This window comes from Ranitomeya imitator, chromosome 2 (genome assembly GCF_032444005.1).
Source record: "Ranitomeya imitator isolate aRanImi1 chromosome 2, aRanImi1.pri, whole genome shotgun sequence".
NCBI lineage: Eukaryota > Metazoa > Chordata > Amphibia > Anura > Dendrobatidae > Ranitomeya > Ranitomeya imitator.
This window is the reverse complement of record NC_091283.1, coordinates 252,000,298-252,026,956: the sequence shown is the minus strand read 5'-3', so window position 1 is coordinate 252,026,956 and position 26,659 is coordinate 252,000,298. Positions and strand designations below refer to the sequence as shown.

General features: G+C 43.9%; 1 protein-coding gene across 2 annotated transcripts in view; it reads right to left on the bottom strand.

The window, feature by feature from the left end:
- Window positions 1-6,390: 6,390 nt before the first annotated feature.
- LOC138662933 (oocyte zinc finger protein XlCOF8.4-like) overlaps window positions 6,391-26,659 on the bottom strand; it is a 70,540-nt gene continuing 50,271 nt past the window's right edge. Inside the window, exons 2-7 of one of the 2 annotated variants that reach the window (XM_069748944.1) lie at window positions 21,334-21,483; window positions 21,025-21,204; window positions 20,819-20,942; window positions 20,638-20,735; window positions 20,358-20,448; window positions 6,391-8,427 (exon numbers count right to left, since the gene is read on the bottom strand). In XM_069748944.1, coding sequence (XP_069605045.1) covers window positions 7,658-8,427; window positions 20,358-20,448; window positions 20,638-20,735; window positions 20,819-20,942; window positions 21,025-21,204; window positions 21,334-21,483 — 1,413 coding nt within the window. In that variant the 3' untranslated portion in view covers window positions 6,391-7,657. The remainder of the gene's footprint in view (window positions 8,428-20,357; window positions 20,449-20,637; window positions 20,736-20,818; window positions 20,943-21,024; window positions 21,205-21,333; window positions 21,484-26,659) is intronic. The other variant, XM_069748945.1, reaches the window with a different exon arrangement.

The following is a 26,659-nucleotide window of genomic DNA, read 5'->3' as shown; positions in this document are numbered from 1 at the left end:
TGATCTTAATGGGGGAGCTAATGGGGCGAGTAATGACCTTCAGGAAACTATGGCTCGATTTAAAGAACTTTTACGCAAACGTATGAGAGCATGGTGGAATAAGGCCTTCTTGGAAAAGTATTTGGAGGGGGGACTCATCCCTCGTGGCCTTAGAGTGCAGGTGTTTCCCTCATTTCCAATTTTGGATGAGGAGATTAAAACTAGATGGGAGGAATGTTCAAACACATGCTCTAGGGGCCACATGGAGCTATTAAAAGTAATAGATTCCAAAAACTTAAATGACATTGAAACAGAAATGGAGGCCTTACAACTCACTCTCAAGAGAGACATGACCGCAGAGACTCATAAAAAGTTTAACGATGACATGGATGCAGAGTTACAGAAATGGGTCAATGATATACAGACTGTTAAGACCAAGAAATTTAAAAGGGATGCAAATGATAGGCTGAATAGCCATGTATACAGATGGCGTGTACCTAATGATAGATCTCGCCCTCGTGATAGACCCTTCTCGTATTCTCGGTCAATATCTACTTCGAGAAAATCATATGCATCACATGAGAGACATACATCCCATCCACAGCCCTCTGGTGAGACGACCACGCTGAATCCGCCCGTTAAGGGGGTGGTTACCCGACAGGCTGCTAAACAAAAGGGCCCTTCGGGGGGGAGGCCTGCGTCTGGATCCCAGGGCGGGCTGCAGGTACATAATTTGTCATCTCGTGTTTTTTCGGATGCCCAATTGGATGTTCTTGGGAGGGGCCTGACCTTCTCCCCCACTAACTCCTTTAATTATTTTCTAGCACTGAAAGATTTACATCTGTTCTCCTGGAAGCTTATTTTAAAGAAATTGCATTATAAGGAAGCATCGACTAATGAAACGCTGACTGAGATGGAGAAGGAGGCACTGCAAAATCTGGAGGACCTCCTCGATGAACAGACTACGTTTCATCCAGGTAGGTTCCCAGCAACAGTCATGCCCAGATCTACGAGGTTTCCCCCCTTTTCCTTATGTCCTGTCGTTGAGATCTTCACTAGGTTAGTGACAGAAGATCTGAAAAAATTGTCAACTAGACGTAAATTCGACAATTTGACTCAACGACAACGGCAGGCTCTGGAGGAATTACAATCTTATAAGGACGTGGTTTACAAACCAGCGGATAAGGGGGGAAACATCGTGATCTGGCCATGTCATAAATACGAAAAAGAAGTTTATCGACAGTTGAAAGACACTGATACATATACAAAATTGTCATACAATCCAGTGACCTCATTCTCATCTCAGTTGCAGCAAATCTTAGTAAGAGCTCACGAGGAGGGTGTTATAGACAAAAGGATGTTGGAGGGGTTGATGGTCAGGTCCCCCAAGACTCCAACCTTCTACCTCCTGCCTAAGGTCCACAAAGACGCCGTCGACCGTCCTGGGCGTCCGTTAGTGTCCGGCATTGAGGGTCTATCTGACCCTATATGCAAATTTATTGACTTTTTAAAACCTTTGGTAGAAAATTTACCATCGTATGTGCGTGACACTGCGGACGTCCTCACGAGGGTCGACGGTGTCTCGGTGGATCAGTAAGTGTTACTAGTCACCGCCGATATCCAGACTCTGTACACCTGCATAGACCATACACACGGTCTTGAAGCGGTTCGCTTTTTCTTGGGGACCTCCGACCTGGACAGCTCTGTGTGTGAACTGATCCTCGAGCTGCTGTGTTTTGTCCTAACCCATAACTTTTTTGTCTTTAAAGACGCATTCTATTTACAGAGGCGCGGCACGGCCATGGGTGCGGCCTGCGCGCCCTCGTACGCTAATCTCTTCCTGGGGTACTGGGAGAGATTCCTATTTGGCGACGAGGGCGCGGGGGCCGCCGACCATGTGCTGTGCTGGCTTCGTTACATTGATATTTTTTTCATGTGGGTGGGGACTTCACAGCAGCTCGGGGACTTTATGTGTAGGTTGAACACGAATCAATATAATATCAAATTGACTTACCAACACAATCCGATTAGGATTGACTTTCTGGACATTACACTGGAACTCGATAATGCTCGGTGTATCCAGACTGATGTATTTCGTAAGCCAACTTCCGTCAATTCCTTGATTCGTGCGGATTCGGCTCATAACCCTGCCACCATCAGAGCTGTCCCGGTCTGACAGTTCCTGAGAGTAAGACGGATTTGCTCAACTGATCAGAAATTTTACAATCAAGCAGCTGATTTGCAATCCCGCTTTGAGGCACGCGGCTACAGCCGTAGATGCATCAAACGTGGATTTGATAGAGCAAGGAAAACTCGGCGGGGTGACTTGCTATATGCAACTAAGACATAAAAAAGGAAGTGAGAGGGATACCATCAGGTTCATTGGCACCTACAACCATGAATGGTCTAACATCAGGAGCATTCTGAACAAACATTGGTCTATTTTGAAGACCGAACCCGCCCTGGGGGCCAGTTTAGGCGACTTTCCTGCCATGACTGCTAGAAGGGCACCAAATATTGGTAACATATTAGTCAGGAGTCATTATATTCCACCTATTAAGAAAATTTTTGGCACCAGGGGCCCCCCCTTGGGCTGTTTTCAGTGTGGCCATTGCGTGGCATGCACCAATGTCCAACGCACCTCTACCTTTGAAACCTCCGACGGGCTGAGACAATTCCAAATTAGACAGCACATTACGTGTGGCACAAAAAATGTCATCTATTATGCCACATGTGCCTGTCCTAAGATCTATATAGGCCTTACGTCTCGGGAGTTCAGGGTTAGGGTGCTTGAGCACGTTTGGGACATTGGGGCGGCCAGAGCAGTGGTCGATCCCTCTGGACTGAAGACGATTCCGCGTCACTTCAGGACTTTCCATGATTGTGACGCGGGGTCCCTTTGGGTCAGGGAAATCGAAAGCCTACACCTGGGTGTTAGGGGTGGGAACTATCAAAAACTCTTAGCCCAACGAGAGGCAAGCTGGATAGTGCGCGACAACACAATGGTACCCAATGGGCTAAATGAGTCATTGAGCTTTGCTTCATTCCTGTGATTTAATACATTTTTCCGATGGGTCATTAAATCGTCCCCATTCCCGTGACATCTTGCTCTCCCGGGATCCTGGTATGGATCTTCTTGTGTGTTTTTATTGTGTTTTTAATGTTTTGTTCGATTTTTCTTTATATCTTTAGTTATGCTCAAGACTGGGACCTAAATACGCCTATGTACAGGTCCTTCTCAAAAAATTAGCATATAGTGTTAAATTTCATTATTTACCATAATGTAATGATTACAATTAAACTTTCATATATTATATATTCATTATCCACCAACTGAAATTTGTCAGGTCTTTTATTGTTTTAATACTGATGATTTTGGCATACAACTCCTGATAACCCAAAAAACCTGTCTCAATAAATTAGCATATTTCACCCATCCAATCAAATAAAAGTGTTTTTTAATAACAAACAAAAAAACATCAAATAATAATGTTCAGTTATGCACTCAATACTTGGTCGGGAATCCTTTGGCAGAAATGACTGCTTCAATGCGGCGTGGCATGGAGGCAATCAGCCTGTGACACTGCTGAGATGTTATGGAGGCCCAGGATGCTTCAATAGCGGCCTTAAGCTCATCCAGAGTGTTGGGTCTTGCGTCTCTCAACTTTCTCTTCACAATATCCCACAGATTCTCTATGGGGTTCAGGTCAGGAGAGTTGGCAGGCCAATTGAGCACAGTAATACCATGATCAGTAAACCATTTACCAGTGGTTTTGGCACTGTGAGCAGGTGCCAGGTCGTGCTGAAAAATGAAATCTTCATCTCCATAAAGCATTTCAGCCGATGGAAGCATGAAGTGCTCCAAAATCTCCTGATAGCTAGCTGCATTGACCCTGCCCTTGATGAAACACAGTGGACCAATACCATTTTGGCATTTCCTTCTCCCCAGTCTTCCTCCAGACTCTGGCACCTTGATTTCCGAATGACATGCAAAATTTGCTTTCATCAGAAAAAAGTACTTGGGACCACTTAGCAACAGTCCAGTGCTGCTTCTCTGTAGCTCAAAAGTGGCTTTACCTGGGGAATGCGGCACCTGTAGCCCATTTCCTGCACACGCCTGTGCACGGTGGCTCTGGATGTTTCCACACCAGACTCAGTCCACTGCTTCCTCAGGTTCCCCAAGGTCTGGAATCGGTCCTTCTCCACAATCTTCCTCAGGGTCCGGTCTCCTCTTCTCGTTGTACAGCGTTTTCTGCCACATTGTTTCCTTCCAACAGACTTACCATTGAGGTGCCTTGATACAGCACTCTGGGAACAGCCTATTTGTTGAGAAATTTCTTTCTGGGTCTTACCCTCTTGCTTGAGGGTGTCAATGATGGCCTTCTTGACATCTGTCAGGTCGCTAGTCTTACCCATGATGGGGGTTTTGAGTAATGAACCAGGCAGGGAGTTTATAAAAGCCTCAGGTATCTTTTGCATGTGTTTAGAGTTAATTAGTTGATTCAGAAGATTAGGGTAATAGGTCGTTTAGAGAACCTTTTCTTGATATGCTAATTTATTGAGACAGGTTTTTTGGGTTATCAGGAGTTGTATGCCAAAATCATCAGTATTAAAACAATAAAAGACCTGACAAATTTCAGTTGGTGGATAATGAATCTATAATATATGAAAGTTTAATTGTAATCATTACATTATGGTAAATAATGAAATTTAACACTATATGCTAATTTTTTGAGAAGGACCTGTATACCGATAGTGACTCTGAGACATGGCACAAATCTGGATCGAACCTGATGTTTTGGCAATGATATATGCTGTGCGGAGGCACCACATCCACAGAAGGATTATCTGTTGTAAATATCAGCCAGAGACTCATTATGATCCACGGAACCTGATTGCTTCAGAGGATTATCTTCATCTGTCGTGGATATTGTATCTCTGCGGATGTGTGTGCCCCTCTGTCATGGTTACCTGGTTGTGCGCATGCGCTCGGCTGCCGCTGTCTCCTCCTTCGGTTGCGGCGACTCCCTGGCCTCTCGCGCGTGCGCGGTGACGTCCTGTCGCCGCGCGTGCGCATCTGTGCTTGACGCCGTTGGCCGGAGCAGGACCTGCGGGTTGCGGGACGCATGCACCGCTTATGCCAATACTATTGGCCGGTTCACAACATGTGACCGGCCCCATGTGATGCTATATGACGCATAAAAGGTCCTTGTTGAGCTATGGCGGTATTCCCTTGAAAAAGCTATGTACTGAAAGAGGCGAAACGTATGTTGGGGCGTCTGCAAGATCCAACCCGGTACCACCAGCCACCCAGCTTTGCTACTTTATTATATATTTTGGTAAGCGCTGCTCTGGTATATGTATAGTATATTCACTATGTTTATGTAAACCACTTGGTTGCTGCATTCGTACATTGTATGGAGAGTTGGTGTATTGCCATTCAGTCATTTTCTATATCTATGGTAGGCAATGGTGCCGGGGGTCGTCCATTCATCCTTTTCTGGTTTTAATATATAGATTTTTGTATTGTTTGTCATGTGACAGATTTAATAATAAAGTATTTGGTTCTTAACCCGTTGTACTGTTTTCCTCCTATTTCGATGTATTTATGGAGTGGGTTAACATATGGCTCTCCTTGGAGAGGTATTGTCTTGTGCTATTTACATAGGACCTAGTCATTATGTGGGGTCCTGGCATTCTGATGTTATCTACTAAAAGATGTAGGAGCGTAAATCTGCAACTCCAGTGAAACCAACCAGACTGAGAAAACACAGACACAGTCTAATCTGGACAAAAGAAAAACAAACGAACAGTACTGAAAATAAGCACACTGCATGTGTGCCACAGGAAAAGAAACAGACACTTATCTTTGCTGAACTGGCAGATAAGCAGGAGAGGCCAGGCAGAGATCCAACACTTCCAGAGAAACATTGACAACTGGCAGGGGCTAAAGGATCCTGCACACCTAAATATCCCAGTCAGAATTGCAATTATCCGATACACCTGGCCAGGACTGCGAGTCAAAGACAACTGCATTCCCACCAGCAACCACTGGAGGGAACCCAAGAGCAGAATTCACAACAGAGGTAATTTTGCAGGGCTCTGGCAGTGCTCCTCCTGTTCCTCCTTGCGCAAAGGAGGTAGCAGTCCTGCTGCTGGGTTGTTGCCCTCCTACGGCCCCCTCCATGTCTCCTGGTGTACTGGCCTGTCTCCTGGTAGCGCCTCCAGCCCCTGGACACTGACAGACACAGCAAACCTTCTTGCCACAGCTCACATTGATGTGCCATCCTGGATGAGCTGCACTACCTGAGCCACTTGTGTGGGTTGTAGAGTCCGTCTCATGCTACCACAAGTGTGAAAGCACAACCAACATTCAAAAGTTACCAAAACATCAACCAGAAAGCATTGGTACTGAGTTGTGGTCCATACCTGCAGAACCACTCCTTTATTGAGTGTGTCTTGATAATTGCCAATAATTTCCATCTGTTGTCTATTCCATTTGCACAACATCATGTGAAATTGATTGTCAACCAGTGTTGCTTCCTAAGTGGACAGTTTGATTTCTTTGATTTCAGAGAACTTTGATTTTCTTGGAGTTATATTCTGTTTAAGTGTTCCCTTTATTTTTTTGAGCAGTGTATATTCAAGCGGGACTAGACGAAGAAAACCCTAAAATCATGTATCATGTTAACTGAAACAGTCAGAAAACTAGTCACATATTGGCAGACCGCAGACTTCAAACTATATACTTTGTAATTTTATGTGCCACTCCAGTGTCAGGAATAGATAGTATGTAAAAATACAGTATATACTGCTCAGGGAACACTTAACTGCTCCTGATATAATTTCCATATTCATACTAAATAATGGCACAGATCTTCCAGACATTATGATTGCACACATCCCTAGTTTTTATGATGATATCGCACTCATTCCTTGACAGACCGCAGCATGGCCATTAGTTAGAAGCTGCTATTGATCTTTGGAGCAGGTAAGTTTTCACTGAGTGGTACATATTGGGCCGTCTGAAAACGGAGTCTAGTCTAGGACAATTTGTCTGTACTACTAATTAACAGCTATTACAATACCAAACTAGGGCAGTCCCTAGAGGAGAAAAACACAATAATTATACTGTATTGTCACATACTATCTATTCCTGACACTGGAGTGGCTTATAAACTTTCGAAGTATATAGTTTGAGGTCTGGGATCTGCCAATATGTGGCTTGTTTTCTGACTGTTTCGGATAACATCATACATGATTTTAGATTTTTGTTTTACTATTCTCGCTTGAATGTAGATCAATATTAAATAGTCTTCTGATGAGTCGCCTTTGATGAGGTCGATGAAACCCACAGAAATGAGAGGCTTGGAGAGTGAGTGTGTATACGTCTCATCACCCTATATACTGAACTGTGGTGTACATGTTTTTTCTATTAGTCACCTACTGACTAATCTTCAGGTGGTGAATTATGGGTATAGTTTTACATTTGGAATTAGTAAAGTTTAGTTTTATCCTTTTGTCAGCAAACACAAGGAATGACAAAAGACATCCCATTTAAGAATATTCAATTTTGGTTAAAACTATTCCAACATTAGGAAAAGAAAAAAGACTTCTACCCTGTGTGACGTCTCTGATGTTTATTAACTGTTGATTTCCAAGTAAAATATTTCCCATGTTAAGAAAATGTAAAAGGCTTCTCCCCTGTGTGTGCTCCCTGGTGCTTAACAAAATGTGATTTACGAGCAAAACATTTCCCACATTCTGAACATGAAAAAGGCTTCTCCCCTGTGTGAGTTCTCTGGTGACTACCAAGATGCCATTTATGGCTAAAGCATTTCCCACATTCCGAACAGGAAAAAGGCTTCTCCCCTGTGTGAGTTCTCTGGTGACTAACAAGATTCCCTTTATGGTTAAAACATTTCCCACATTCAGAACAGGAAAAGGGCTTCTCCCCTGTGTGAGTTCTATGGTGAGTAATCAAGTCTGATTTCTGGTTAAAACATTTCCCACATTCTGAACAGGAAAAAGGCTTCTCCCCTGTGTGAGTTCTATGGTGAGTAATCAAGTCTGATTTCTGGTTAAAACATTTCCCACATTCTGAACAGGAAAAAGGCTTCTCCCCTGTATGAGTTCTTTGGTGTGTAACAAAATGTGATTTCCATGTAAAACATTTCCCACATTCTGAGCATGAAAATGACTTCTTTGCTTTAGGAGCAGTTTGTTTTTTAATGCCTCTTTTGTGACTTTGATTTTTCTTAGTAGTCAGTAATGAAACAGAAGATTGGACCTGTTTCATAGGATCAGATGACAGATCTTTGCTGTGAATGGATGATGATATATCTGGCTTAATGGCATTCACTTCAGTTGTATCTTGTAGGATCTCAAGATTATCAGATTTAAAAACTGAAGATGTCAACTGTCCCTCTGATCTCCTGGTACAGTCATCTGCGAAGATAATAAACAATTTTTTTAATAAAATGTCCTTGATATTTATATTTTTGAACATTTCTACTTAAAATGTCCATAAAAATGGCAAGCTATGTAAAAAACTTTATTTACCAAGACAATGACAGTTCACAGTCTAATAGAAAACCTTGTTGGATGAACCAGTACTGTGTGGTGTTCAACTGTTTGTTCATTCTGCCTCCCAAATATCGAATAAAAATAAACCAATCAATGTTATGTAGGCGAAAATAATACCAATTCTCATCTCACAAAAACAAGTCCCCACTTAGGTCCATTATCTGTCAATGGAAAAACAGAGATTCCCACACTATTAGTGGCTCAAAGGCTGATGAAAAGTAACAGAGTTTCTATAAACCAATCCAGAAAAATCTGCTCTCACTTCTGAGTCTTGCAGTGTGCTCAAACAACATTTAGGATCCCTGTATTTAGCAATATTATAGTGAGAAGAATCCACTTAATTTGCGGTGTGTGTCTCCTGGAGCACAATCTGTGCTGGGTAATAAAATGGCAAATGTGTAATTTTCACTCTCCAACATCCACTGCGTGTTAACTTTCCAGAAAGTGGCTGTTGAATCAAAGTATTCATTCCTCCTACACACGTGGTCTAAATTGTTGGTACCCCTCGTTTAATGACAGAAAAACCCACAATGGCCACAGAAATATCTTGAATCTGACAAAAGTAATAATAAATCAAAAATCTATGAAAATTAACAAATGAAAGTCAGACATTGCATTTCATCCACACTTCCACAGAATAAAAAAAAAAAAAAATTCATGAAATAGGCCTGGACAGAAATGATGGTACCCTTAAGTTAACCGCTTCGTGACCACCAACGGTAGATAAACGTCAGCGCTAGCAGGGCTTTGTGCAGCGCCGATGTTTGTCTACGGTCAGCAGTTTTGTGCTCATCGGGACCCCCACGTACCTTGTAATGAGAGGATTCTGGCGCACAACACTTACTGTGACCCCCAACCTCATTGAGACCTGATTGTTTCAGGTCGTGATGACGTCAGGAACACACCAGTCATCAAGACAAATTGGAAAGTGTGTTGTAGCAACCAACTTTCCCGGGCGATCTGCCTCATAAAAATGCTGTTTGTCCTCAGATCTCCTGTCAGTGAGAGATTAGAGGAGAACCAGTGTTAGAAGTGCTGCTGGCAACAGCTGTGTCAGTCAGCGATCTCGTTATAAAGTAAAAAAAAACAGATAATGCAGGTTAGGGTTAGTGCTATAGTTAGGGTTAGTGTTGGGGCTAAAGTTAGGGTTACTGTTAGGCTAAAGTTAGGGTTAGACTAAAGATTTAGGCTTTTCTCACATGTCTCACCAATAATTTGGCCTCGTCAGTCACACCCTACAAATTTATATGCATCTCAATTCATCAGCCAGAATCCATGATCCTATTATGCTAGGTCAAATTTATGGACACCAACTAATGTCCTAGAAATGAAAACAATTTTAGGACTTACATTCGCTATGGGGCTTGTTACAAAAATGAGCATTCGGTCCTATTAGTCCAACCTCCCTGTCCAAGCCACCCTAATGTTTTCTGCCATTCTTTCTAGGACCCGTTATGAGATTTTGGCATTTTAAAGACAATAGTCAATGCCTGCTGTGACGCAGTGACCCCTGTAACAGGTAGGGGGCACTGCATGGTCTCCCCAGTATACGCATGGAGGCGTATTGAGGCCATGAACGTGCATGGCAGTTGCATGCATAGCTGTGGTAATGAGACAAAGTCCAGCAGTGTGGTGAATGGCTGGTATGTGTGTCACAGAGGAAGACACTCTGTGCTGCCAGCCTGAAATATGTTGTGTTCTGGGACATGTAGTCCCACAAGTAATTGTGTTGTTTTAATGGGAGGCTGGCAGGGCTAGTTATGAGAGATGGGCGGGTCACACCCACACTCCCACCCAGGGGAGTGGTTACAGGTATGTAATGTGACCAGGGTGTGGGTCGCATGGTTCCAGTGTTTGGATCTGAATGGTCCAAGTGCAAGGTCCTGGAAGCCTGTATTGGAAGTCCTAGGAGTAGGATTCCTGAACAGCACATGGTTGGGCCCGGGATCTGCAGAGCCAGTGATGGCTACTGTGTGGGGAAGCTACGGTCCTTCGGTGGGTCTGGACTGACTGAGGTGTGCCTGCCAGGCAAGTTGGTGATCCCCGTAGGCAGCTTCTCCAGAGAACAGGGCACGTGTGATGCCAGCCAGTGGAAACCTGCAAAGCTGACAAGCAGGTAATCCGGACTGTGTGCGTTTGGTTCCAGAGCGAGCCTGAATACTGGACTCAACCAAGAGTGTATGGTCACAGTCCTGACAGAGCAGAGCCATGCTATGAACTCTGTCGCTTAGTTTTGCTATACCATGAAGACTGTTGTTTTGTGTTTTGTGCCACTGGAGTCTATGGAGTAATAAACCCAGTTGCACTTTTGGAAGAAAATACGGCCTTGTGTGTGTTAATCCGCTGCCAAGCGAGTATTCCCCAACCCGTAAGTAAGTGCAATCTTACACTGCCCAGAAATGACCCAGAACATGAGCGTATTCAAAATCAGACCCATCATCGAAGAATTGACAGAAAAGTTCTTAATGGGAACCTGTCACCCCCTGGGCCTATTAAGGTAAATGAGCCACCTTCTGCAGCACTAAGGCTGCATTCTGTGAAGGTGGTGCTTATATTTTTGATGTGAAGCACCTGAAGGGTTAATAAACTTCTTGAAAGTGGTTTTGAGTATCTTGAGGGGAGCAGTTTTTAGAATGGTGTCACTTTTGGGTATTTTCTGTCACATTGGCTCCCCAATCAATCAAATAGATTTTTATTGATTTTAAAATGCAATAAACATTTAACAATAATACATGTGTTTTTAATTCCTCCGCACCATTAACCCCCCTTTACCCATCCCACCCCCCCTTCATCCCCATTCCTCCCCCCTTTCCCACTTAGACAGCTCACGTCCTTCTTTTAACATGTCTTGTAGCATTATATACTTTAGTATAATATAATGTCCTTCACTATGAATTTATACACCATTATTTTATAGGTGAAACCTCCTCAGCCCTATTTTCCCTTAATCTCCTCCTAACCCAATTCCAACCAAGGCGTCCACAATTTGTCATACAAAACCATTTTCCCTCTTTTCTGATATACTGCCTTTTCTAAGACTATGACCTTCCCCACATACTTGATGTATTCTCCCCTCGAGGGAGGCTCCTCTTTCATCCAATTTCTTGCTATGACCTTCCGAGACATGTATAGCAGTCTAGCGATTGCTATTTTCAGCGTGTTATCTACAATTATCTCATCCAGATATCCCAGCACGCACACCACTGGTTCCCTTGGAATTACACATCTATACACCCCTTCTATCTGGCTGAGAACCACTAACCAAAAAACAGTCAACTTCGGACACGACCAGAGCATGTGGAACATTCCAGCATTATCATTCCTACACCTAGGGCATTCCGAATCACGTCTCAACCCGGCTCTATATAGGACATCCGTAAACCTATATATTCTGTGTATAACATAAAGCTGAGAGAGTCTATGCGGCTCATTCATTGATAGCTTCGGTACCCATTCTAAAACAGATTCCCATGTTTCATCCTCCAAGCGATCCAACTCTCTTTCCCATTTAGCCCTCGCGCCAAACGGATATCCCAATAAGAAAGTATGGAGTAAGATGATAACACCCCTCGATGTCCCCGCTCCGCAGATATATTCCAATACTAAGTCACTTTGGATTTTGAGGTAATCCCCCCTATTCTGAGCCACAAAGGCATGTCGAACTTGTGCATATTGATAAACCCCGGATGTCTCGAGACCATACTTAGACTGCAGCTGGGAAAAGGACTTCAACTCCCGTCGCTCTAAAATCTGATAAACATATCGAATCCCTTTAGCCTGCCATCCTGATATACATCCCATTGCCAAAAATTGTGGTAAATTATTATTAAACCATAGTGGAGAGAACCTGGTAAGACAAGTGACCCAACAAATATGTTTGACTCTTCCCCATATTTTATATATCAAAAGCAATGTTGGATATATTTTCCCAAGCATCCCAAGGGAGCCATCCTCTAAACACTGTACCGCCGGACTTCTTTTGGTAATCTTTTCTATTAAGAGTTGTACCCCCATTGGCGGACATCACCTGCTCTCAGCCCTTTAAATGTTGACATTGGGCCGCAAGGAAATATATCTCAGGATTAGGCAAGGCCAGACCCCCCCGCGTCTTTAGGCCACTGAAGCGTCTCCAACCTAATTCGTGGGTGCCGTCTCCCCCACACCAAACTTCTAAATAATGAGTTGATCAGTTTGAATTTCCCACGTGGTATCCAGATAGGTGAGTTATGAAGAACATGCAATATTTTAGGCATCAGAATCATTTTGATAAGATTAACTCGACCTACAACAGACAAATGCAGCTTAGACCAAGCCCCTACCTTAGCCTTAAGAGTTTCCAGTACCGGTGTCAGATTCTAATGCAAGTAAATTGTAATTGGCAAAGAGATTAGTATGCCCAGATATTTGAATTGGTCTGCTATCTTAAGTCTACCCCCTTCCGTAGAATCACCCAGCTCACCCCCCACATCGTCCACCATGAATAAAATTGATTTATTCCAGTTTATTTTTAGTCCTGATAGAGAACCAAATCCCTCGATGAGCCGCATAGCATTGCTCAATGAGTCATGCGGGTCTCCCAGAAACATCGTCAGCGTAAAGCGCTATCTTCTCTTCTATCGACCCATATTCAAACCCTAAAACCTCGGTGGACTGTCGAATTTTGGCGGCCAACAGTTCCATGGCCAGAGCAAACAAAAGAGGAGGGAGCGGACACCCCTGTCTTGTTCCTTTATGCAGCTGTATCGTGTGAGAAAGCTCGCCATTCACACTCACTCTAGCTGATGGTTGCTCATATAACAGCTGAACCCAAGACACGAAATGTGGGCCAAAGCCAGAACAGTGTAATACCTGCCACAAGTACCCCCATTCCACACTATCAAATGCCTTATGGGCATCTAAGGAAGCAATAACTCTATGCCCACCGTTATCAGCCCCCAGTTGTAAATTCAAAAAGAGTCTTCTTAGATTCACTGCCGTAGACCTATCCGGCATAAAGCCAGACTGATCTGGGTGAATTAATTTAGAAACAACACCTGTTAATCGGGCCGCTAACACCCCGGCCAGAAGCTTAACATCTGTAGTAGGTAGAGAGATCGGGCGATACGATTCAGGCCGTCGCAGATCTTTATCTTTCTTCGGAATTACTACTATTATGGCTTCCCTCATGGAAGCTGGCAAGGATCCCCTAAGCTTGGCCTCCTCCAATACCACTCTTAATCTGGGTATTAACACTTCTTTCATCTCTTTATATATTTCGGCTGGTAACCGATCTACTCTTGGCACCCTACCTCTTGCCATTGCCCTTAAAGCCCGACTTAGTTCTTCATCAGTAATAGGGCCCTCCAAACTTTCCCTATCCTCCTCCCTCAATCTAAACAAGGCGATACCCTCTAAAAATGCCATATTGTCTCCCTCCGATGAGACCACACCAGAGGAGTACAGATCCGTGTAGAATTCCATAAAGACCCTTAAGATCTCAGAGGTCTCCGATACTTTCATGCCATTGTCAAGTTCCATTGAATGCACGAATGATGTACTCCTCTGAGCAGAAGCCACCAATGACAACACATGTCCAACTACCTCCCCTGGTAAAACGCCAGATGTTGGAACTCTCTCTTCCTCTCTGCCCTCTCCACTAGCCTCAGGAGTACCCAGTGTAATCAAATCATCTTCAGCAATTCTCAGCCTTTCCCTTGCGCCATTCTACGCCTGTTTTGACTGACGTTTAAATCTACTAATATCCCTAAACAGCAGCCCTCTCAAAAATGCCTTCATAGTCTCCCAAATGGAAAGTATATCCGCACTACCCTCATTAATCTCAAAGAACTCCTCTACCTCTCGCTGTATGGTCTCCAAGCTCACACTATGCAACCAGTTAGAATGAATTTTCCACTCTCCCCTTTGTCGCGCCCATGTCCCCACCTGCCTTAACTCCACCTCCAACGGATTATGATCCAAGAACACCAGCGGCAAATACCTTACTTCCCCTACCAAAGTGTTAAATATGTTATTCCTTAGCGCCAAGTCTATTCTAGATAGCGCATCACGAGCCGGTCAGTAGCAAGAGTATCCCCTCTCCCCCAAGTGTCGTACTCTCCACAGATCAATCATACCGATCTCTCGCGCATATGTTCCAAATGCCATAATATGACTTTCTGTCCTACGCTGTATGTTTTTATTTCTATCCCAAAAATCATCGCAAATGTTATTGAGGTCTCCTATAATTAAAAGCGGCAACGGATCTCCCAGTCCAATCAATTTCAAAACTTCTCTAATTTTTTTTGCTAGAATAGGGGGGAGTAATGTACATAGCCATACATCAAAACCAAAGCAGTCTACATTTCACTATCACATATTGCCCTTCCACATCAACATACACCTTCACCTCTTCATAACGCACTCCTGCTGGGACCAGCACTGATACTCCTCTTGCGTACGTAGAGAAGGTGGAGTGATATGACCTCTGCAGCCATCTCCTACTCAAGACATCGACCCTCTCACGTACCAAGTGCGTTTCCAACAGACATATCAAGGAGGCCCTTTGATCACGAGCATACTGAAGAACCGCCGCTCTTCTGGTCTTGTCTGCTTGGCCTCTAACATTCCAACTTAGTATTTTAATGTGTTCCCTCATCATGTCGCAGAATAGTGATCCAAGAATCCTTACTCCCTAACCTGAGCTGTCTAACCCCCTTTCCCCCCCCATTGAACTCTCCCCTCCCATCCCAACCCCCCCAAACTATCACATTTTCCTCTCATCAAGAGTGGGGCTCTTAGGCCCGTTTGAGGCACTCTCACCTAAGTTATCACCACCCTCTGGCTCCCGCCACCAACAGCACCACAGCTTCTTACATTATTTAATAATATATCAAAACATACAATAAAGTAAAGAGATTACAAAAGCAATATTTGCAGAACACCCTGTCAGCATCCCCCACCGCCCTCCATATTATCCAACTCAAACTCCGTCTGGCCCATTAATCAACCTGGCCATACTCCACTCTTCCAAAGTTTGAAAGAGCTATAGACAGTAAATAAACCTAGAAAGAAGTCCGATTCTCTTCTGTCAAAGGTGAAGCAATAACCACACATGTTGCCACAGAAAGTCAGTCTCCTGCTGCCTGCTGTTTTTTGGCATTAATATCAATCCACTGAGTTGCGTCCTCTGGCGTCATGAAGAAGTGTGCTTTATTGAAGGCGACCACTCTCAACCTCGCAGGGAAAAACATGGAGTATTGCACCACCAGTTCTCTCAATCGCCTCTTGACGCCAGTAAACTGCATTCTCTGATTCTGGACCGCAGCGGAGTAGTCCGGATAAATGGCAATCCTCTGTCCTCCAACCGTGAGATCCTCCATTTCTCTGGCCTTCCTAAGTATAATGTCTCTGTAGTTTAATATTTTAGCCAGCATAGTACGGGAGTTAGCTCCAGGGGGAGGGGGCTGCGGCGGCACTCAACTGCAACCTTCTCCTTCAGCCAGCTTTCAATAAACCCAGTGGGATTTCTCCCCTCTGTTTTTTTCCGGCAAACCCACTATCCGGATGTTATTTCTTCTGGATCTGTTTTCTAGATCCTCATTTTTTGCCGCCAATTCCGTTATCTGTTGGACAAACTTTTTCTCTGCCTTTTGCAGTTTTACAATATGATCCTCAAGGGTGCTCATCCTCTCTTCCACTTCTCCCATACATTTGTCCATTCTCTGTACAGCAGCCTTTATTTGTATAATCTCCCCTTTAACCTCCTTCATCTGAAGGGTTAAATAATTTACGGACTGGTTACAAGAAGATAAGAGGATAAAAACATCCTTTATGGTTGGTTCCCCACTCAATTCCACTGCCTTTTCAGCCTCCGCCTCTGCAGCCATGCCACTATCTTCCTCCCCCTTCTGTGCCCCGGCATTCCTTTATCAAGTCTTTCCTCCACCTCCTCCTCTCCTTCAGATCCCTCTTCAGATATTTCTTGTGTCTCTTCCCCACCATCCACCCGGGCAAACCTTTTTCGCTTTTCTGCAGCCTCAAGACGCTTCTGACAGGCGGCATTTGATTTCACAGCGTCCGCTCTGGCAGCGGTGCCATCTTGGATCCCACCATCCTCTCCTGCGCCCGCGTCCTTCTGCCTCCTCCTCGTCATTTCGTCTCTCACCGGGCAGCTTCTGCGACTCCCCTTCACTCCTGGGGACTTCAGCCCGCAGGTATGGCACAATTTGAAGCAGCCAGCTGTGTCTGCTCAGGATCATCTTGCTGGTAGCAGCAGGAGCTCTTTCCTCAGCGTCCGCTCACATGGCCAGCTAGGACACGCTCCCGATGTGGTCCTTTAAAAAATAGTTTTTTTGTAAAAATGAGAAATCGCTGGTCAACTTTTAACCCTTATAATTTACATACAAAATATATACAAAACAAAATTGTTTCCAAAATTGTGCTGATGTAAGGTAGACATGTGGGAAATATATTACCTATTTTTTGCACTATAACTCTCTGATTTAAGGGCATAAAAATGTAAATTTTGAAAATTGCGAAATTTTCAAAATTTAAGCCAAATTTCCATTTTTTTTTAACAAATAAACGCAAGTCATATCAAAATTTTTTACCACTGTCATAAAATACAATATGTCACAAGAAAACATTCTCAGAATCATGAGGATTCATTGAAGCGTTAGAGTTATGACCTCATAACGTGACACTGGTCAGAACTGAATAAATTGGCAAAAACGAGCTCTGGCGCGAAAGGATTAATATTTTGTTGCACAACCTTTTGAGGCAATCACTGCAATTAAACGATTCCTGTAACTGTCAATGCGGCTTCTGCACCTCTAGACAGGTATTTTGGACACTCCTCAAGAGCAAACTGCTCCAGTCGTCTCGTGACTGAAGGTTGCCTTTTCCAGACGGCATGTTTCAACTCTTTCCAAAGATGCTCAGTAAGATTTATGTCAGGGCTCATAGAAGGCCACTTCAGAATAGTCCAATGTTTTCCTCTTAGCCATTTTTGGGTGTTTTTAGCTGTGTGTTTGGGGTCATTATCCTGTTGCAAGATCCATGACCTGCGACTGAGACTAAGCTTTCTGACACTGAGCCGCACATTCCTCTCAAGAATCCCTTGATAGTCTTGAGATTTCATTGTACCCTGCAGAGATTCTAGACACCCAGTGCTAGATGCAGCAAAGCAGCCCCAGAACATATCAGAGCCTCCTCCATGTTTCACAGTAGGGACAGTGTTCTTTTCTTGATATGATTAATTTTTCCATCTGTGAACATAGAGCTGATGTGCCTTGCCAAAAAGTTCCATTTTTGTCTCATCTGTCCTTAGGACATTCTCTCAGAAGCTTTGTGGCTTGTCAACATGTAGTTTGGCAAATTCCAGTTTGGCTTTTTTTTTTTCAACAATGGTGTCCTCCTTGGTCGTCTCTTATGAATTCCACTTTGCTCATACAACGATGGATGGTGCGATCTGACACTGATGTTCCTTGAGCTTGAAGTTCACCTTTAATCTGTTTAGAAGTTTTTCTGGGCTCTTTTGTTACCATTCGTATTATCCATCTCTTTGATTTATCATCAACTTTCCTCTTGTGGCCACATCCAGGGAGGTTGGCTACAGTCCCATGGATCTTACATTTCTGAATAATATGTGCAACTGTAGTCACAGGACATCAAGCTGCTTGGAGATGTCTTATAACTTTTACCTTTAACATGTTTGTCTATAATTTGTTTTCTAATCTCCTGAGACAACTCTTTCCTTCGCTTCCTCTGGTCCATGTTGAGAGTGATACACACGATGTCACCACACAGCACAGTAAGTATCTGTAGCCCTATATACAGGCCACTCACTGATTCCAAGATTGTATTTTCAGGGGTACCATCATTTCTGTCCAGGCCTATTTCATGAGTTTTATTTTTTTTTTACATTCTGTGGAAGCATGGTTGAAAAGCAATGTCTCTCTTTCATTTGTTCATTTTCATAGATCTTTTACTTCTTATTACTTTTGTCAGATTCAAGTTATTTCTGTGACCATTGTGGGTTTTTCTGTCATTAAACGAGGGGTACCAACAATTTTGATCACATATGTATAGATTATAACCCTCAGTGAATTAATTTATAAAATGGAATCACTTTATGAGGATTTCGACTCTTCTGGTTTTCTGTCATTTAGTCATATTAGGGCTTCTGCATATGGTGTGTCCAATCTCATCTGGGATCTGTTCCTGCTGTCCAGCTGGAGTAATCTGCTCCCTACTTCAGCCAATTGGAAAGTACCACACCCTACTAAAGCTCAAAGCACATGTCTGGAATCTGCCAGAATCAGCGTTGTTCTCCTCTGGTTCAGTCCTCTGTGCTCAGCTTGTGGCTTGTGTATTTGTTTCCTGTTCTGACCGTGGCCCATTTACTGACTACTCTTGTGTCTTCTGATTCTGCATTCTGTCGTTCCGGTTCTGACGCAGCTACCTGACTATTCTTCTTGCCATCTAACACCACAGAATAGCAGGTAACACCATGGTCCAAGCCTAGGGGTCCCAGTGTAAGTCCAGATCCATGTAATGGTGTTAAAGGGCGATGAGCAAGGCAATCCTTGGGATATGGAAAGCAGAGAAGATAGTGCCAAGCATGTTCATGGTGGAGATCTTTTGAGCTGCCAGTTGACCACGAACAGTGCTCCCAATACATTGTGTCTGCAAACTATTCCAGCTAGATCTGCATTCAAACAGCTAAATGGCGCTCCTTCCCTTCTGAACACGGCCATGTGCCCAGAGAGTAGTGTACAATCGTATGTAGGGTATTGTGAGAAGGTGGAAAATAATTTGTAAGATCCATTTGTTTTCTATTATCCTTTGTGAAGAATTCCAAAGTTATCACCACATAAAGTGACACACGTCAGATTGTAAAAATGGGGCCGGATTAAGAACACAAAACTGGCTGCGGGAAGAGGTTAAATCAGAGGATTGTGGACACTACTGTAATCAAAAACTGACTATAGACAATAACATCTACTGAAATGCTCAAACTGAACAGTCTCCATCAGTAATAAATGAGCAGCTAGTGGTGAAACCTCTCTGGGGGAATTAGAGCACGGGGCTCTGTGACTTCACAATCTAAACTATCGGAAGCTCCAATACTTTCTATCAGATGAGTTTCAAGAAGAAATATTACACATTTAAAGGGAACTGTGTATAATAGTGCAGAGCGGAGATGTCTTAAAGGGAACCTGTCAGCAGGATTGTGCTCAGTGACTACAGACAATGTCAGGTCGGTGCCGTTATACTGATTACACTGATACTTGGTGATGAAATCCGTCTTGTGGTTGATGTTTAATCTGTGTTTGTAGTTTTCAGTTAATGAGATTCTCGTGCTCTGGAGCGGGGCTTTATGTGGTGCCCTGGGGCGGGGCTTTATGTGATACCCTGTGGTGGGGCTGTGGGCGGGGCTTTATGTGGTGCCCTGGGGTGGGGCTGTGGGCGGGGCTTTATGTGGTGCTCTGATTACATATTCATCTGTATTGCCTTATGACAGGTCACTGATCCCTCACTACAGAGGCTGACAGCCCCTCTCACTTTGGATAGGAGACCCTGTGGCATGACATAGGGACCCGATCGCTGCCATGGAGGGCCAATGTCATCATGATGACATCCAGGTCTCCAGACCTGAGAGGCTTGCTGTCATGCGCAGTGATGATCAGGAAGTCTCTCAGATCAGTGTATAGAAGCGATCAACCTGCACGAAATAATTGTCCTATAGTGGGACACAGTGTAAAACTAAGAATGAATTAAAAGATACCAAGAGCCCGTATATTACTACTCACCCGGGTAGTCATATGTGGGAATCTCCTCTCTACACCACTCATCCCCCCTCACATATGTCTCTGTAGTATTAATATGGGTCAGATCTTCACCCTGAAACAAATATTATAAAAGTCACCGACAGATGGAGAAGTCACATCTATGATCAGCTCTAATCCTGCCGTTCTCATTACACAAGTATAAATCATATAATACTGGTGGATAAAACAAGACTGAGCACAAGACCTTCACCGGCGTCTACACATCGTAGGGGAGATCTCCTGACACCTTCTCTCCATCTACCTGATGGTCCTGAGGAGCATTGGGATCTTCTTGGTTACAGTCCTGTGGAAGAAGAGGACGGGGACATCTCTCTGGTGTTGTCCTCTTACTGGATAGATCTGGAGGAAACACATACAGGGACTGAATTCATTCTTTACATACAGATAATTATAGGCCGTGTGTATTTAGTCCTGTCTATTACCTGGAGATGTGAGGGGCTGGGGAACCTCCATTATGACGATCTTGTACAGATCTCTGTGTCCTTCTAAATACTCCCACTCCTCCATGGAGAAATAGACAGCGACATCCTGACACCTTATAGTAACCTGACACATACAATGATACCATCACCCCCCGATCCCTTCATAGCGTTACTGTATAATGTCCCAGCATTCCCAGCAGTGTCACCTCTCCAGTCAGCAGCTCAATCATCTTGTAGGTGAGTTCTAGGATCTTCTGGTCATTGATGTCCTCATGGATCAGGGGGTGAGGTGGAGGCCCCGTGATTGGGCTCAGGGGTCTTCCCCATCCCTCAGACACAGGGTCCTGACAGCGATCACTAGAGGTCTTCTTCACCACTGTGTAATCCTGGTAATAGAGAGACACATTAATAAATCTCACTACAGACATTTCCAGAGTCCTCACCTCTCCAGTTCTGTCCATCTGTTATTCCCATAGATAAGAATGATGTAATGTGACGTCATCAGAATATCTCACCTCTCCAGTAAGCCGGAAGAGGATCTCTAGGGTGAGGTGTAATATCCTCTCTGCCATCTTGTCTCTGTCCATATCCATCTTTGATGGGTAAATCAGGAAAATATTCTTTTGTAGAAGATCTTCACTGAGAGGATCCGATATTGTAGAGACCTGAATGAGAAGATGAGCCGATGTAACATCATAAGAATTCTGTAATAATACAATTACTGGAGATAATAAGGGAAACATATGAGGAGATTTATTATTTTACAGTATTTAGTTTCCTTCTTTACATCTACTAATAAATCCTATATATTTAGGCCACAGACAACAAGCAGTTTCCTCCTCGGAGTCGGCAGCTGAATACATTTCTCATAGACTCATCTTCCATAACGCTAATTCTTGTCTCATTTACCGACCCTGGAATCGGCATTAGCAATACTGCAGGAGATATTCATTACATGCGACATGAGAAATAACTACTTCATGATGAGGACGACATCTTCATCTTCTACTACGGCTCTAGAAACAGATTTGTCCAGAGTCGGTCACTGACTCCATCACCACCAGCCTCTATATGAAGGTTTCCCGTCTTCCCCGCACTGTAATCTTCTATCACGTTAGATCTCAGCTCTGATTCACACACAAAAGATTGTTTATAGCCTAGGAAGGGGGTTATACCCACGGAGCTTCCCAGGCTATTAATATCAGCTCACAACTGTATACTTAGCCTTTAGTGGCTAATAAAATGGGGGACCCCCAAAAAAGTGATGTAGGGTCCCCCTGTATTTAATAACCAGCAAAGGCTATGCAGACAGCTGCGGGTTGATATTAATAGCCTAAGAAGGGGTCATGGATACTGGCCCCCTAGGCTAAAAACCACAGCTCTCAGCCACCTCGGAAAAAAGGAACATTTCTAAGATGCACCAATTCTGGCACTTAGCCTCTCTCTTCCCACTTGCCCTTTAGCGGTGGCAAGTGGGGTAATAGTTGGGGGGGTTGGTGTCACCTTTGTATTGTCCGGTTACATCAAGCCCCGACGTTAGTAATGGAGAGGCATCAATAAGTCGCCCCCATTACTAACCCCATAGTCACATTGTAAGAAAAGATACCAGAGTAGCTGGCGCACTACACAAAATATAACATATATCCCATAAGTCATGGGGGTGCAGAAGAAAGTGGCCAACACAAACATGTTTAGAAAAGAAGAAAAGGAGCCACTACAAAAATATCTGCACACCACCCATAGATAATATCAAAAAAAGACAACTTTATTGGTGACAAACAATTTAAAAACAGTTAAAAATACAAACAACAACTCCCCCATCCGACCTGTTCAAAAATATGAAAATACATGGCTGCACAGGTAAAAATAAAACATACTGAATGCTACCCTACAGACCAAATCGCACTACAGAAGCACATACACTATAGCTCTAGACCATGCAGTCAGCGGAAATAACACCTGAGCCCATAATAGGGACAAAACAGGAGGAAGTGGGGGGGAGAGACGAATTAACCTAACCCCCCACAAGACAAATCAATATGGTCACAGCTGACATGCACAGAAATGTCCACAGGAAAACCCTAAGGACATGTAGTACTTCATCAGTCTTCCCCTGATGAAACGGTCCTTGTAACCGCGACACGCGTTGGGATCTCCTTCCCTACGATCCTGTTCTTTATCGGGCTGCTCGATTACCCTCTTCTTTACAGGTGATTTGAAGGGTATCAGGTGCATACTTTTCCCCTTTGGGCTCTGCTACATTGTATGACCTTTTATTATATTTTCTTATTTTCTTGCCATCTTTTGGTACTACATGTCCTTAGGGTTTTCCTGTGGACATTTCTGTGCATGTCAGCTGTGACCATATTGATTTGTCTTGTGGGGGGTTAGGTTAATTCGTCTCTCCCCCCCACTTCCTCCTGTTTTGTCCCTATTATGGGCTCAGGTGTTATTTCCGCTGACTGCATGGTCTAGAGCTATAGTGTATGTGCTTCTGTAGTGCTATTTGGTCTGTAGGGTAGCATTCAGTATGTTTTATTTTTACCTGTGCAGCCATGTATTTTCATATTTTTGAACAGGTCGGATGGGGGAGTTGTTGTTTGTATTTTTAACTGTTTTTAAATTATTTGTCACCAATAAAGTTGTCTTTTTTTGATATTATCTATGGGTGGTGTGCAGATATTTTTGTAGTGGCTCCTTTTCTAAACATTGTAAGAAAACACAGACAGAAAAAGTCCTTTAATTGAAAGAATGACACAGACTCCTTTAATAATCTCAATTAAACCATACTTACGACCTCGCCTAATTCCACCGAAACCCTCGATCTCCTGTAATAAAGCAAAAATAATATAACAACTATATCCCTCACCTCTCCATCATTCTGCCCCACGCCGTAATCCATGTCTGGGGGAGAAATAGTTTCCAACCTGGACGGTGCCAAGATGTGACCGTACAGGCTGAGAACCACTGGTGAATGAGCTGCTGCGAGCGCAGCCTCAGTGTCTAGCGGTGACATCACTGATGCTCGGTTCCCAGCCGGGCTGAACTGCGGTGACCTCGGAGAGAAACCTCGCTAGCACCGTGAGAAAGTCGCACGGTACAGAGGAGAATTATTAAAAACTACAGTGTGGGGACCACTCTATTCTTGATAACTAGCCTTGCTGAAGCTGACAGATGAGGGTTGCAGCCCCCAGCTGTGAGTTTTGCCTGGCTTGTTATCAAAAATAGGGGGAACCCACGCAGGTTTTTGTTTTAATTATGTATTTACGGCACAGAAGCAGCTGATGAACACTCCTGCTCTCGCTGTTATTAGCCGGTGTAGGATGATGGGAGCAGTTGTCCCATCAGCTGACACCAGTGACCGGAGGTAACCTGTACACCTTCCATCACAGCTGAGTGCTGCCGCTGTCTTTTGACAGTGGGGGAACTGTGGATCTCTGACCAGCGAGGACAGTTTCACCACCGTTCAGAAGCGGTGTTTGCTGCGCTGTCATGCATATGACAGCATGTCCAACACTGTATTGTCGGCCCCCCATTCAAGAGAATGGGGTTCGGGTCCAGTCTGCTCAATGACAGGCTGAATGGATGCATCATGCAGCCTGTCATCGAGTGTGAGGTCACATCCGGCTGTCCTTGACTTTTATACTGCAAATACGCTGCAAAAAAAAGGTCAACCTGCATACTTTCCGCGTTTTTTTTTACAACCATTCAAGTCAATGTGTAAAAAACACTGCAAAATTGCTGAAAGAAGTGACATGCTCTATGTAAAAAAAATGCTACAAAGCACAAAATCCTGATGACAAAAAAACTAATGGGTGTATGAGATTTCTGAAATCTTATAGACTTTGCTGGTAATGGAAAAAGCAGCTGAAAATTAGCATATAAAAATGCAGCAAAAAACAACGTGAGCGCAGATGATGGAGGGTATACATAAGCTGCTCTGGCGCTGTAAATAAATAATAAAAAAAGTCATGGGTTTCCCTGTATTTTTGATAACCAGCCAGGCAAAACTCACAGCTGGGGGCTGTAACCCTCAGCCGTCAGCTTCAGCAATCTTGGTTATCAAGAATAAAGGGGTCCCCACGCTTTTTAATTATTTAAATAAATAATTTTAAAAAATGGCATGGGGTCCACCCCATTTTTTAACAACCAGCTTTTCTAAAGCTGACAGCTGGGGGCTGGTATTCTCAGGCTGCTAAGGGGCCATGGATATTGACCCCCCAGCCATAAAATAGCAGCCGGCAGCTGCCCAGATAAGGCACGTCTATTAGATGCGCCAATTCTGGTGCTTTGCCCAGCTCTTCCCACTTGCCCTGTAGCGGTGGCAAGTGGGGTTCAAATTTGTGTAGTTGATGTCACCTTTGTATTGTCAGGTGACATCAAGCCCACGGCTTAGTAATAGAGAGTAAGACACCGATCCATTACTAATCCTATAGTTATATGGTAAATAAAGGCACAGCAAGAATAAAGTGAATTGAAAAAATGACACAGACTCCTTTAATAATCTCAATTAAACCATATTTACGACGTCGCCTAATTCCACCAAAGCCCTCGATCTCCTGTGCTAAAACTAAAATAAAAAACAACAATATACCATACCTGTCTGTCGATCTGTCCCACGCCGTAATCCATGTCTACAGGAGAAATAGTTTTCAATCTGGACGGTGCCAAGATGTAACCGTCCAGGCGGAGAACCACTGGTGAGTGAGCTGCTGGGAACGCAGCGTCAGTGACTAGCGGTGACATCACTGAGGCTGCGCTCCCAGCCGGGCTGAACTGCGGTGGCCTCAGTGAGATCCCCGCTAGCACCATGAGAAAGTCGCACAGTGCAGAGGAGAGTTGAAATTCATCGCAGTGAAATCCTCCCGGTGAACTCGCCTCTGCATCGTGCGACTTCCTCAAGGTGCTAGCGGAGATCTCACAGAGCCCATGCCATTTTTTTTTTTCAGAAAAATGATCTTTTATTAAATACATGTACAGTAAGCTGCACACACTGTACTAATTGTATTTGTCACTGACATCTATATATCTATCTATTCTATTTACTGTATGTAATCCATGTCTTCTATCCTGTTGGCTCCTGCACTGATTTTACACTACCGCGGCTTCAGAATTACCGCCTTTTCTTCTATCTATGTAATATATATACACTGTGTCATGGACATCCGTAAAAAAAACTTCCTTCTCACCCCCAATAGAGGTGGTCTTTGTTGTCCTTTCACATTCTCGGGTCCTCCACCAGAGACCTGGGAGTTTGAGGGTTCTGCGCAGGATCTTAGTTGTTCCCAGCATTGCGCTTTACTAGACAGAGAGCTCAGATACTGCTCCTGGGATCTGTTGTAGCCATTCTTCCCACTTAGGGGTCACTGCTCCAAGTGCTCCTATCACCACTGGAATCACTGTTGCCTTCACCTTCCACATCTTCTCCAGTTCTCCTTTGAGGCCCTGGTATTTCTCCAGCTTCTCATATTCCTTCTCTCTGATGTTGCTGTCACTTGGCACTGCCACATCTATTATCACTGCTGTCTTCTGATCCTTGTCTACTATCACAATGTCTGGTTGGTTAGCCAACACCTGCTTATCCATCTGGATCTTGAAGTCCCACAGGATTTTAGTCCTTTCGTTCTCCACCACCTTTTCTGGGGTGTCCCACCTGGACTTAGCCCATATGCTGTGCAGATGTCCCTGTATACAATTCCCGCTACTTGGTTGTGGCATTCTGTATATGCTGTTCCTGCTTGCATTTTGCATCCTGCCACTATGTGATAGATGGTTTCTGAGGTTTCTTTGCATAGTTTGCACCTTGGGTCTTGTCTTGTGTGGTAGATTCCTGCTTATATG